This window comes from Carassius auratus, unplaced genomic scaffold (assembly GCF_003368295.1).
Source record: "Carassius auratus strain Wakin unplaced genomic scaffold, ASM336829v1 scaf_tig00028216, whole genome shotgun sequence".
NCBI classification, from domain to species: domain Eukaryota; kingdom Metazoa; phylum Chordata; class Actinopteri; order Cypriniformes; family Cyprinidae; genus Carassius; species Carassius auratus.
This window is the reverse complement of record NW_020525669.1, coordinates 22004-34722: the sequence shown is the minus strand read 5'-3', so window position 1 is coordinate 34722 and position 12719 is coordinate 22004. Positions and strand designations below refer to the sequence as shown.

The window sequence follows — 12719 nt, the reverse complement described above, 5'->3', positions numbered from 1 at the left end:
CAACCTCGTGTGCCCTGACATGGATACTTCTGCGCCCAGTTCCCAACAAAGCTGTTGGATTCAAGAAATTAACCGGTATAATTATTACTAAGGCGTTTTCTAACTTGAAGAGCTTGTTGCGAATTGCCAGCAGAATTTTTACAGTAAAAAAAAAAAAAAATTCAACTATGTCTTATGACATTGCTACTTTCCAATAGCCAAATTCAGGCTTAAATGGATAGTAGGCGAAGTGTGAGCCTTTTTAAAATGAATAGGCTAAGTGTATTTCCACGCAAACCAAATATTTGTAGCATATTACAAAGATAAATATGATTTGCTAAATGTAGGCCTACACAGCCAATATGTCCGCTATAGGCTACCTCTACGTCTTTTAATTATTATTCATTTGACAGGTTACCCGGTTTATGTTGAAATACGTGATTTGTTATTCTGTTGGTCTTTACTGAAGAGGATCTAGATGCAGAGACAACCAGCATCGTCCATTATACCATAAGGCTACTTTTTCTAAACTTTTCCTTCCGCAAGTTTTACATGCTGTTGGATCCGGAGGATTTTTTTGGCCCGTTTATTTGATTTTTCGCCTGTTTAGCCATAATCCCTTCAGTAGACTACCTACATGTATGCCTAGTTTGAAAGATTAATGTCTAGATTTGTATTATTGTAAATACAGGGCCTATATTACAGATTTTGGCATTCCCTTTTTTGAATAAATTACAAATTGGATTGCTGATATTTATGCACTGTGTTTACATTTATCTTCTGTAAATTATTGTATATTTATATGTATATACAAATTAGAAAAATAAACTTTTCATAAAAAAATAAATCTCATGGAGACTGACGTGTACAATGTCGTTATTTATAAATTCAAAAAATACAAAGTTTTAATTAAATAATCCCCTAGACTTTTTTTCTAGGCTTATTTGATATCTTACTTGAACCAAAATGTGAAGAAAAATAAAAATCAATGCGCTATGCAACTCGCTTATGAGATTTGTAACAACTGTTCCATAGGCTAGCATATAGCTATTAAATTCGCTGAAAGGTAACAATAATTTCCTAGAAACGCGAAGATGCTAGTAATTATAAATAAACTATTAAGAAATAAAAATATTACAATAAGAATCAAAATAAAACATAATTAATATAAAAAGGTTAGACGTTTTTACGTTGAACATTCAATACCAAAATAAAAATACATGATCCTGAAGTACATTCCAGGTATTAGCCCTTCAGGTAACCACGGTAGCCTAATTAGTGTTATAAAATTCAAATTTCCGTGAAACCGACTGAAGAACACAGTTGCAACGCGTCTTCGTTTTTTTTTTTACTATTAGTTCTTTCGTGAGTTTCACACGCCATCATTACATGGATTTGTGTATGGAACATCCAGCGAGATGTTTGTGGCATTAGTTGAAAGTCACTTTAGATATCGAAAAGCTTACATTTATTGGAACATGTAATACATATTTAAAGAGTTAAATATTGAATATATTTTAATATATTTTCCTTGACATTAGACTTTCAAACTTCTCGCCACAACCAAGTGAACAGTTTTACATCTGATTATTAATCTCAACCATATAGAATACATCTTTTTAAAGATTGCTATCATAAGTTTTATTAATTTATTACAAAAATCCTGCTCTGCTGAGACAAATGTTTAACGTCATAAATTGTTTGCATTCGATAAAAACTTTGGCCTACTTCTTCCTTCCTCTGACTGAGCCTTGACCAAAGCAAATGGATGATGTAACTCTGGAGGAAAGATAATAATCAACACATAGTTCTGATCATTGAGTCATCAGATATGAAACTTAATCAAACATTTATATGAATCTATCTATGACCATGAATCCACCCACATGAATATTGTGTCTTTAGATTAGCTGCCTGCATTGCTTCGGTTTCTACAGTCTTTGTGCTTTCTGACTCTGGGGTCAAGGAGAAGTCCATTGACTCACTTTCTTGTTGAATGGTTGTTGTTTCAGAGACCTCCTGTATGTGCATCCTTCTGTTGGGGTTTTTTTTTCTTGTTTTCTATTGATTTGCATAAGATTATGATTAAAAAAAAAAAAACTTTAGTGATCAAATAGCAATAAAGGTAATAATATAATGCTGTTTAGCTGAAATATTGAAATTACTAGATAATGAAAGAAAAAGTAGAAATTCTATAATCAAAATGACTATCAAACCTTCTGCTCATTTTGGCTTTGTCAGATCTGAAATCTGCAGGATAGCCATGTGTTCTGATAAGATGATCTTTCCTCTCTTTGCTTGTTTTGAATCTCAGTCCACATCCTTACACAAAAAACTCATACTGAAAATCAATATTAACAAGACACAATCAGCAAAAAACAAATAAATAAATAAATATATAGAAATTAACAAAGCTGAAAAAAATATTTGCTTGTTTAAACAGAGTATTTTTGGAGGAGGAAATGTATATTCATAAATTTTTTGTTTCAGGTATTTATATGCCATTAAATTCAGTGTTTCAATGTTTCAAGCTACTACAAAACACGCACTGCATTTGACGCAACTTTCCGTTGAAACCAGTAGGTGGCAGCATTTCGCTACATAAAAAAAGATCTTTGCTCTCATTTAATTTGATGTATACACTTTTGTGCAAATGTATAATATAGTTTATGCAGTATTTCCACTGAGAAAGTAATATAAAAACATCAGATGTATAAGTGGTTAGCATGCACTATGAAAAACTGTTTTTGTTCTATCGTTCAATAGTTTTTATAGCTGCTATTCCTATATGGCAAGCAAATACCCAAATAATTCATGAAAGACTGCCTGGACTGACACTGCAATTCTTAACAACTTAATTAAACTGTGTAAAATAAAACTAAATCTAGTATGCATATAGTCCTACAAATACCACTGAAAGTGATCACACAACCTCTTACAACCAGTAACAGCAACATGTCCAATTTTACTCACTGCACTCCTATAACATCTATTACAATTACTAATTACCATGCATTGTTTCTCCGCCATGATCTGGAAAAGGGAGTCATGCCACTCCAAGATGTGCATCTTCAGCAGTCGGTTTAATGGAAATGAGCGCCTGCAGTTGGAACACACATTTAGATGTAATGAATTGTAGCTGTATTCATACCCTTCCAACATGTCAAATAACTGCCTGCATCCAACAGTGTGACATGACCTCAGAGATACTGGGAAGAGGGTTGAGAAATTAGAGGCACATTAAGAGGATGTTGCTCAAAATGTTTTCACCACTCATCCAAGTGAGGTCATCAGTAAATTTGGTCTAGGTTCTCCAGCACTTGACCTACAGTGACATTACTCAATAATAATACTAAAATCTAATCTGAATCCAAAACAATTTGTTGTAAATAATGCCACTCGGATTCCCTATTTTCAATTAGACCTTTCGTAGACCTCAATAGTTTTAAACCAGGCTGCAGCATTATCAACATGCTCCATGTATAACCCGTTTGCGATTCCGTGTCAAAACAAAAGCCCTCAAACTAAAGCCAGATGAGGGAACGCAGGGAGCACGATTGCATTAGAAACGTGTTATTTAGTTTTGGTACAAAACAAAGTATAATCTAATGAAAAAGATGTTTGTTTTATGGCCTTTTATATAAGTCTAAAAGACAGTGGCTACACTGTAAATAAGAAGAAAAAAGTCTAAGAAACTAAAAGCAAAACTGTCAAAACTGCACCTGCAGAATATAACCACAGGATGTCAGCAGAGTCATTATATTCCAGTTATGCTTTTCATCCATCCAACCATCTTGTCACACATTAATATTAATATATTGATATACTGGCTAAAATATTACTGACAACAAACTAACATTTGAAATGATATTCTCTTACGCGATAATCACAATCAAGTGAACAACTGTTTTTTTTTTATTGTTTCATTATTAGTGCTTCGTGTCTTTGGCGATATTAATGCATCATTAATAACTGATATTCCAAGTGATTCTTTTAGTTTCCTTTTTTTTCTAATCAAAATATTAAAACAAGCCTGCATTTTATCTGGTATATGTTGTTTTCAATGGTAATCTTTTCATGTATTTTTTTTCTGTGTCCTCAAATTATATTATTATTAATATTTATTTTTTATTTTTTGTAATATCCGTTTTGTAATAACGAACAAAACCTAGTTCCTCAATGACATCATCTTCCAGGAGATGACATAATTTGTGTTTGGAAAGTGGCACAAAAATAGGGTTAAGATATGCACCATATGGCATGCTCAATTAAAATTAGATTTTTTAATATATATCTTTTATATATATATATATATATATATATATATATATATATATATATATATATATATATATATATATATATATATATATATTCAGATGCAAGTCATAGAATAAATTTAGCCTTCAGATGATCTCTTTTACTCTTTTTTTTATTGTTTCTGTTATTGGTTATTTAACTATTTAACTAAATTGTCAAAACACCATTTAAATAGAATAGTTAATTTAGCATTTCATATTAATGTCACTTAAAAAGTTATCTATCTATAAAATAAAATGGAATTATATCAAAAGTAATTTATACATTCTGCGAAGGTTTAGCACAGGTTTCTTGCCCCACGCAAGGTGACATCTTACCCTGGTTGTGGGCCTCTATGAATAATTTTACATTTTGTTCTAAGACACCCTTACAATTTCCCTTAATATCACAGCCTCATCATCCTGTAGAGGCTAAACTTTCTTAATATGTTAGTTTAAAAGTAAATGCACATTCTACTTAGGGGTGTATCTCTCCCCATCTTATCTTACTAGCAGTGGATTCTGTGAGGTTTTGAGGCATTAATTTGAACAGAATTACACAAGCATATTCACTTCGGTTACAGTTGAAAAGTTGAAAAGATACAAAAACTACAAGCTACCATTCTGTGATGTATATAGCCTAGAAAACTCGCTTATAAAAATACAATACAAAAGGTTTATTTATTTTTTGTGTCTCGAAAAAATCCTGACACATTTACTGCTGTATGTGACTCAGTTAGTGACTGGTTTGTTGCTGTTACCGGATGAGGAGGTCGTGGTCTCTTCATGCTAATATACCGGATAACCGAGGCGGAGCTTTACTTTCAAGTAGCCGAGTTCCCACAGAAGCCCACGAGTCCCGGAGCGAGTGAACCATGCGTTACACTGGATTATTTATTTCACTGCTTTCGTTTGTTTATACATGGGGTGAGCGCCAAGAATTATGAGAATCATTTTACAACGCGAATCATGTCACAGTGGGTGATGTGATTTTAATTTACTGATTACACATACTGATTTGTTTATTCACTGTTGCTTTAGAGAGTCTTGAGGCAGCGAGTCCAGCTTTGCCTCATGTGATGCGCTATGATGTGATCCGACTCCGACCTCAGGCACTGAACGAGCGAGCGAAGAGGAGCGCCACTTCTCTGAAGGTCCAGTTTAGTTTTGTTAATCGAAACATTATTGTAATCTTTTGGGATGCTGCATTTGACTTTTTATTCATGCGTGCTTGCTTTCACCCGTTTAGACATATCCTGAACAACTTGAATATGATTTGGCTGTAGATGGGAGGAACTTCACAATTTCTTTGCACAAAAATAGGTGAGAATGTGACTATATAGAAATGCATAACAATTTATGCTCTAAGTCTAAACAATATGTGGAGGCCTTGTATTCATACCAAGCCAAAAAAAAATTTATTCAACAGGGAGCTTTTAGGAAAAGATTACACCCTCTCACATTATACAGAGGATGGGATTTCAGAGACAAAGTCTTCAGACAGTATTGTATGTTTAAACAGTAAAATAGCTTATTTCTATGAATGTGAATGAATATAATACTAGTTAACTGTGCACATTCCATTCTTGAATTCAGGATCATTGCTACTATCAGGGACACGTCCATGATTTTGAAGACTCTTCAGTCAGTGTTGGACTTTGCTCTGGAATGGAGTAAGAACATTTTACAGGCATGATTGAATGTTAAATGAATATATATACATACACACTGAGTCTGCTTTGTGTACAGTTAAAATATATTTCAGTTCAATTAGTTTTTAGATTGTGCCTTTAATAAGTTTATTTGGATAGTGTCCAATGTTTACTAAATGGCCCGCAAATATTTCCTCCACTTTTCCCTCCTCCACTTCTCCATCTTTTAAATATTGTATCTTCTTCATCCTTCAGAGGGTTTCTGAGGGTCAAAAATCAAGTTTACTTGATTGAGCCCCTAGAAGAGTCTTTGGATGGTGACCATGCTATTTATAAGCAAGAGCATTTAAGGACCAAGCAAGGGGCCTTTGGATACATCAATGACACAGTCTATAACCTTGCTCCAAAGTCTAGTGGGCTGTATAAAGGCACAAATATGGTAATGATATTCTAATGATTCATTTCAGTTCATGTTTATTTGTATAGTCCTTTTTAGAATACATATTGTTTCAAAGCAGCTTTACAGGAGATATATTACAGTGAAAAGTAGTTTGAGGTGACTATGTCAAAGCAATGTCCATACTGCAGAATCATTGCAGTGAATTAATGACATATTAAAGCAAGTAACATCTCTTAATCTCTTGTTGAATTGAAGCTTATTATATGAGACATATATTTAGTGTCATATATTTAACCATATATTTAGAGTTGGTTTCCAACATTTCTACTTTCTACCTATTTCATTATTATGCAGCATGTTTAATTTTTACCTCAAAAGCCTCTTTATGATGTGTTTACCATTAACAGCTTTATGACAATATCTTTACTTCAATTTATAATCTTCAGAAAAACAAGGCCCCCAGAGACGGACAGCGGATTGTTGAGATGGTTTTGGTTGTTGATCATACGGAGGTATGTATGAATTTGGTTTAATGGAAAAAATATCTTATCCTGATGTGTTGTGTTTATACTGTTAAAATATATCTACACGTTTTTCTTCAGTACAACAAGTTTGGAAGTTTTAAAAAGATTCAAGAAAGAATGATGTTGGTTGCAAATCACGTGGACAAGGTATCATACAACTTTCAACTGGTCTTAAATAATTAACAGGTTATGCATGGTGATTACAATATGATTTTCAAAATAATGTTTATAGATATTATTTTGCTCATGTTCAGCTTTACCGGCCATTAAACATACGTGTCAGGTTGGTTGGACTCGAGGTTTGGTCTCAAAGAGACTTGATTGATGTCCACAGTATGCCAAATCTCACTCTGGAACGATTTTTACAATGGCGTCAGGATAGCCTGCTCAAGAGGAAGAAACATGACAATGCCCATTTTATCACGTGAGTCACTGACTGCTCATCTTAATCAGTTTCTGTGCTTTGAATGCCACATTTTAACTCAAACTAAACACTTCCCTTTAAAAAGTGTATTACTGAAAGCTTTAAAACGTTTATTTTTATTTTTTTAAATAGTACTGAACAACAAAAAAATTTTTAATGCCTTAAATTCTCTCTCTCTTTTTAATCAGTGCTGTAGATTTTGAAGGATCTACAGTTGGGTTGGCCACAATGTATGCTATGTGCTCTCCATCCTCTGGTGCTGTGAATGAGGTATAATTATGAGCATATGTTTATATATGTAAATGAACAGATTAAGAAACGGCATAGTACTTTCCGAATGTTTGAAAGAAAGCTTTGGATGTGGTGCATAATGTTAATGACATAAGATGTTTTCTTCTTTACAAAGGACCATAATAAAAATCCCATTGCACTGGCTTCTACCATTGCCCATGAAATGGGACATAATCTGGGTATGTCACATGATAATCCAAACTGTGGATGCTCCTCTGACAAGGGCTGTGTTATGTCCGACACCATTGGGTGAGGCTAATTGAAAATACTTTTGATTTGAATGCATTTATGTAATGGCACAAGAGATAGGCAGCTATGAAATGTTTTTTTGTGGTTTACTGTTTTCACAGACCATAATTAAAAAAAATAATATTTTCCAACAGGTATGTTTACCCTGATTCCTTCAGTACTTGCAGTCAATCATCCTTAAAAGCGTTTTTGCAGAGATATGACACCAGCTGTTTACTAGACATGCCAAATGATGGTGAAATATATGGAGGCCCAGTTTGTGGAAACGCTTTTGTTGAAAAAGACGAGGAGTGTGACTGTGGAACTGTTGAGGTGTGACATGTTGTTTTATAAAATTAACACAATTTTGGTTTGTCAGTTAATATATGAATAGACCTGAGAATAGACCTGTGTATTTGACTATTTATCCACTATCGTTAAAAGTTTTGGGGTCTGTAAGAATACAATAAAAACAATACTATACTGAAATATTATTATAATTTGTTGCGAAATATTTCAATTTAAAATAACCATAATTACGATTTAAAATAAGTTTTCTATTTTATTATGTTATAAAATGTAATTTATTCCTTTGATGGCAAAGATGAATTTTCATAGTTTCTCAATGATCCTTGAGAAATCATTCTACTATACTGATTTACTGCTAAAAAAAATTCTTATTATTATCAATCAATCAAATTTTTTTTTTTTTTTGGAAAATGTGATAAGTTTTTCAGTATTCTTTGATGAATAGAAAGTTATGTCTTTATTGTTTCTTCACTTTTGATCAATTTAATGTTTCCTTGCTGAAAAAAACAATCAGTTTCTTTAAAAAAAAAATCTTACTGATCCTAATTATAGTTTTTCAAAAACAAAACATTGGTTGCATGCCAGAATACTTCCCCCAAACTTTTTAATGCTAGTGTATTCTGGAAAAAAAAATGTTTTTTTTTTGTTTTGTTTTTTTACCACAATAATTTTTTATTTTTATTTTAGGAATGTAACAATCCCTGCTGCAATGCCACCACCTGTCGACTTACAGAAGGTGCCCATTGTGCACATGGAGAGTGCTGCCACAATTGCCAGGTATCCACAAAGCTTCCCACCAGGCTCCACAGGAAGACAATATTAAAGTTGTTATTGGACTGTAAATACATGTAAAAGTAGATTATTCCCTTAATCTGTTTTGCTAATCCTCCCTTGTAGCTGAAACAGCCCAATAGCCTGTGCAGAAAGAGTGCTCATGACTGTGATTTGGACGAGTACTGTACAGGAGTGTCAGCCTTCTGTCCGGAAGATGAATATAAGATGAATGGACTCCCTTGCAATTATAATCAGGGCTACTGTTATAATGGACAATGTCCAACACATAAGGAACACTGCAAGATGTTGTGGGGATCAGGTACTATTCTCACTGAGCCATTTCTTTGGATGCTCTTTGATGTTTTTACAATTTAGCACAAAGCCTTACAGTTTTTTTTTGTTCAATTATTATTATTAATATTTTTTGTAAAATAAAGTTTCATATAGAAATTGAGGAAAATTATAACAATATATATATATATATATATATATATATATATGAATATTTTATATTATATAATATATAATTTTATATAAAATCAATCTTTTACATGTTTAGATGCTGAAGTGGATGTTGACAGTTGCTTTCAATATAATGTTATTGACAGAACCTCAAAGAGTGTTGAGTAAGTGTTAACTTAACTTTTCTTTGATGGCTGAAGACTAAAAATAGTATTATTTTGTACATTATTTTCTAATGGCACAACATTATTCTGAATCCTACAGGCACATGATGTGTGGGAAAATATTCTGTTATGGTGGGAATGAATATCCCATAACCAATAGAAAATCTTTTGTAACTATTCAGTCAAGAACCTGCAATAAGGCTGTAGATACCTCACCCACAGATGACTTAGGGATGGTTCCAGCAGGCACCAAATGTGGCATTAATAAGGCAAGTGAATAATGAATGTATATTTCCTTGCACAAAATACAATGTGTATGAAACCGTTAATTAGTTAGTATATATATATTTATATATATGCTATTATTATTATTTGATTTTTTTTTCAATCAACAGGTGTGTTACAACAACCTTTGTCAAAACATTAGCATATACGGCTCTGAGAACTGCTCTGATAAATGCAACAATCGTGGGGTGTGTGATTTATTTTTTTATTTCTATTTTCCCATTTCTTTTATGTTTCTATTTTTTTTATTAAAAAAAGCATTATTGCATGCAGTGTTTGTCATTCTGTGATGCTGTAAAAGTCATTCAATATTTCCATTTAGTCATTCAGATCCATTTTGAATTTGCCTTAGAGACAGATCATATAAAAGCATAAACACATGTAATCATATTTCTGACTTCTATTTTAAAGGTGTGTAACCACGAGAGGAAATGTCACTGTGATCCAGGATGGGCACCACCCTACTGTGATGTTAAATTCTCAGAGCTTCAAAAAAGTAAACCAATTACATCCTTATCATATCTGTACTACTCCATGAAATTCAATCATTGACTGAACAAATCTAATTCTGTACCATGTCACATGTGCCTTTACAGTGAGAAAAGAATCTGTCATAATTGGTGTGACTGTGTCTGTAGTCGTTCTTGGATTGATCATTATTATTGGTGCACTGGTCTGTCACAAGAACAAAATAAAAGAATTTAGAAAGAAAAGGTAGGATCGGTCATGCAAATGACAATCATGAACTATCAATTTCTGTTATAATTTCAATTATTGTTCTATTAATGAAGGACATTCTGTTCTAAAAGGTCTTTGAAGGACATCCACACTTCCTCAGGCCAGTGTAACCCTGCATTCCAACCAGGAAGTGCAAAGAACAGCCCCAGATGCACACAACCACGCATAAGTCAACCAACTTTCCTGGAGTCGTCCACTGCTCTGGCCTGCAAACCTCTCTATTCTAGAGCTATGCCCTCTAGACAAGCACCATTGGTAAAGTCTTTCATTTAGCCTTGAAAGCCCAGTTTAATTTTTGCTAACAAAAAGTCCATTTTAGGATGAAATTCATCATCTTTCTATCACTTATTTCTTATTATGCACAGCCTCCAAAGACTGCACTACAAACTAGGACAGAACAGGTAGTTTATCTTCTCTACAAATGCATGTAATTATTTACAAATATTCTAGGCTAAAATTGTTTTAATAAAAATGAAAATGTATGTCCTTATTTTATTAGTTTGAGAAACCTTCCATCCCACCTCCTGGTATTTCCAGAAACATTCATCCTGTTCAGGTGAGGCCCGGAATGTCTCAATTTTAACTTCCATTCAAAAGTTTGGGGTCATTAAGTTGTTTTACATTTTAATAATATTCATAATATTACTGTTTTTTGCTGTATTTTTTATTAAATAAATGAAGCCTATGTTAAGTATAAGAGACTACAAAATGTACCCACCCAAAACTTCTGAACTAGCGTACATACTGGATAATTAAGTATTATCCAGTAATATTGGTTACTTTTAATGACTTTAAGCTTTTTACAGATGTAACATAAAACAGATGATGTGAAAATGCAGTGAGACTAAAGAGCATTAGGTCATGTCTAAAACTTTGTTTCAGGTAAAACCCCTACCTCCACCAACGAAACCTCTTCCTCCATCAAGACCATTACCACCACTGGCATATAAACCTGTAAGAGGCCATTTTTCAACATTTACGTTTGAATAATTAAATTAAAAAATAGCTCCCCATCCTACTGACACAAAGAGAGTTCAATACTATTAACCGCTCTTTGTTTTGTTCTGATAGGAGTCAAAAGCACCTCCAGTGCCTCCTGTGAAACCCACTGGGATGCAGCCAGCATTCATTCCACCTCAGGTGTTGTAATGTTTTTCTGCTTTTCATTTAGCAGTTCACATTTAAACTATAAAAAGCACCTTCAATAATCCGAAAAATTGGATTGTTAATGCTGATTTATTTATTTATTCAAGCTGTATAAATGAATGTCAGTATTTTAAAAGCTCTTTTACGTTCACTGTAGGTAATCCAGAAAGTTGCACTGAAACCTCCTGTCAGGCCAAGATGATCTGGAAAAATATGAGTTTCTCTGAATCATTGGGAGCTTCAGAAGGACCTTGGTATACAAAACATGGGCCTCAGTTTACGAGCTGAATGAAGATAGATGTTCTTTGTAAAATCTCTCTGAATAATAAAATGAAGTTAGGGAAGTGGTAAAATGGAATGAAAAATGTGTACTGTCGAAATCGCTTTACACTGTTGGTACGTCTTATTTGTAATCTCTTTTATTGTATTTTGGCTTTCTTTTTCTTTCTATTTAAAAATAATGATTTGCCACTGTTTACAGTCAGTTCAGATTGTGTCACTATGCAAGTCTACAGAGTTTCTCCTTCACATTGCTGCCTAAGGGTCTCTGATATATATTTTTTTTTCCCCAGTGCATTATGGTGCATTCAGTCCTGTTTCTGCAGCTGTTCTGTGTTTGCAATTTTATATCTTGTAATTGGGACTTTATTTTTTCATTATTTTATGTAGAATTCCTTGTTATTTCCCCTATGAAATTACAAGAGGGTAAAGTCTTGTGTCATATACCCTTTCTGAAACATAATCTGTCCTTACTTTAGTGATTTGCTTACGTTCGCATTTTTCCTTATTTATAAGTTTTTTTTCCTCTTGTGATACTTGTGGTTTTTGCACTCAGACAAAGGCGAACATTCGCTGTTTTTTTGCCCAGCTAATATTTAAAATCCAAACGTGCAATGATCTCAGCTGGTCTGATTTTACTCTTTAAATATGAGAATGTTTTTATTTGTGTACTATAATAAAGTTTTTCACATTACTCTTTTAATCAGTTTATTTGGTTTGTTTCCAAACATTTGAAATCGCCTTCGCACGTGTAACGACATGACCT

General features: G+C 33.2%; 1 protein-coding gene and 1 pseudogene across 1 annotated transcript; one reads left to right on the top strand and one right to left on the bottom strand.

The window, feature by feature from the left end:
- Nucleotides 1-934: 934 nt before the first annotated feature.
- On the bottom strand, nt 935-4241 carry LOC113079479 (zinc finger protein 511-like; annotated as a pseudogene).
- Nucleotides 4242-5046: 805 nt separating this feature from the next.
- LOC113079478 (disintegrin and metalloproteinase domain-containing protein 8-like) lies at nt 5047-12656 on the top strand. The gene is made up of 25 exons (XM_026251738.1): nt 5047-5204; nt 5319-5431; nt 5527-5600; nt 5707-5785; nt 5874-5950; nt 6185-6368; nt 6776-6841; nt 6932-7000; nt 7108-7277; nt 7466-7547; nt 7684-7817; nt 7952-8129; nt 8793-8882; nt 9003-9198; nt 9439-9505; nt 9606-9774; nt 9901-9978; nt 10202-10286; nt 10387-10504; nt 10600-10783; nt 10894-10929; nt 11028-11084; nt 11411-11482; nt 11600-11668; nt 11832-12656. Exons 1-25 carry the CDS (start codon nt 5153-5155, stop codon nt 11874-11876), a joined length of 2544 nt encoding a protein of 847 aa, XP_026107523.1. The 5' UTR covers nt 5047-5152; the 3' UTR covers nt 11877-12656.
- The last annotated feature ends 63 nt before the right edge of the window (nt 12657-12719 follow it).

Coding starts and splice junctions, on each gene's coding strand:
- LOC113079478 (XM_026251738.1), top strand. CDS start 5,153: ATGCGTTACACTGGATTATTTATTTCACTGCTTTCGTTTGTTTATACA. Junction 6,842..6,931: donor TGGTTGTTGATCATACGGAG/GTATGTATGAAT, acceptor GTTTTTCTTCAG/TACAACAAGTTTGGAAGTTT. Junction 9,199..9,438: donor CAAGATGTTGTGGGGATCAG/GTACTATTCTCA, acceptor TTACATGTTTAG/ATGCTGAAGTGGATGTTGAC.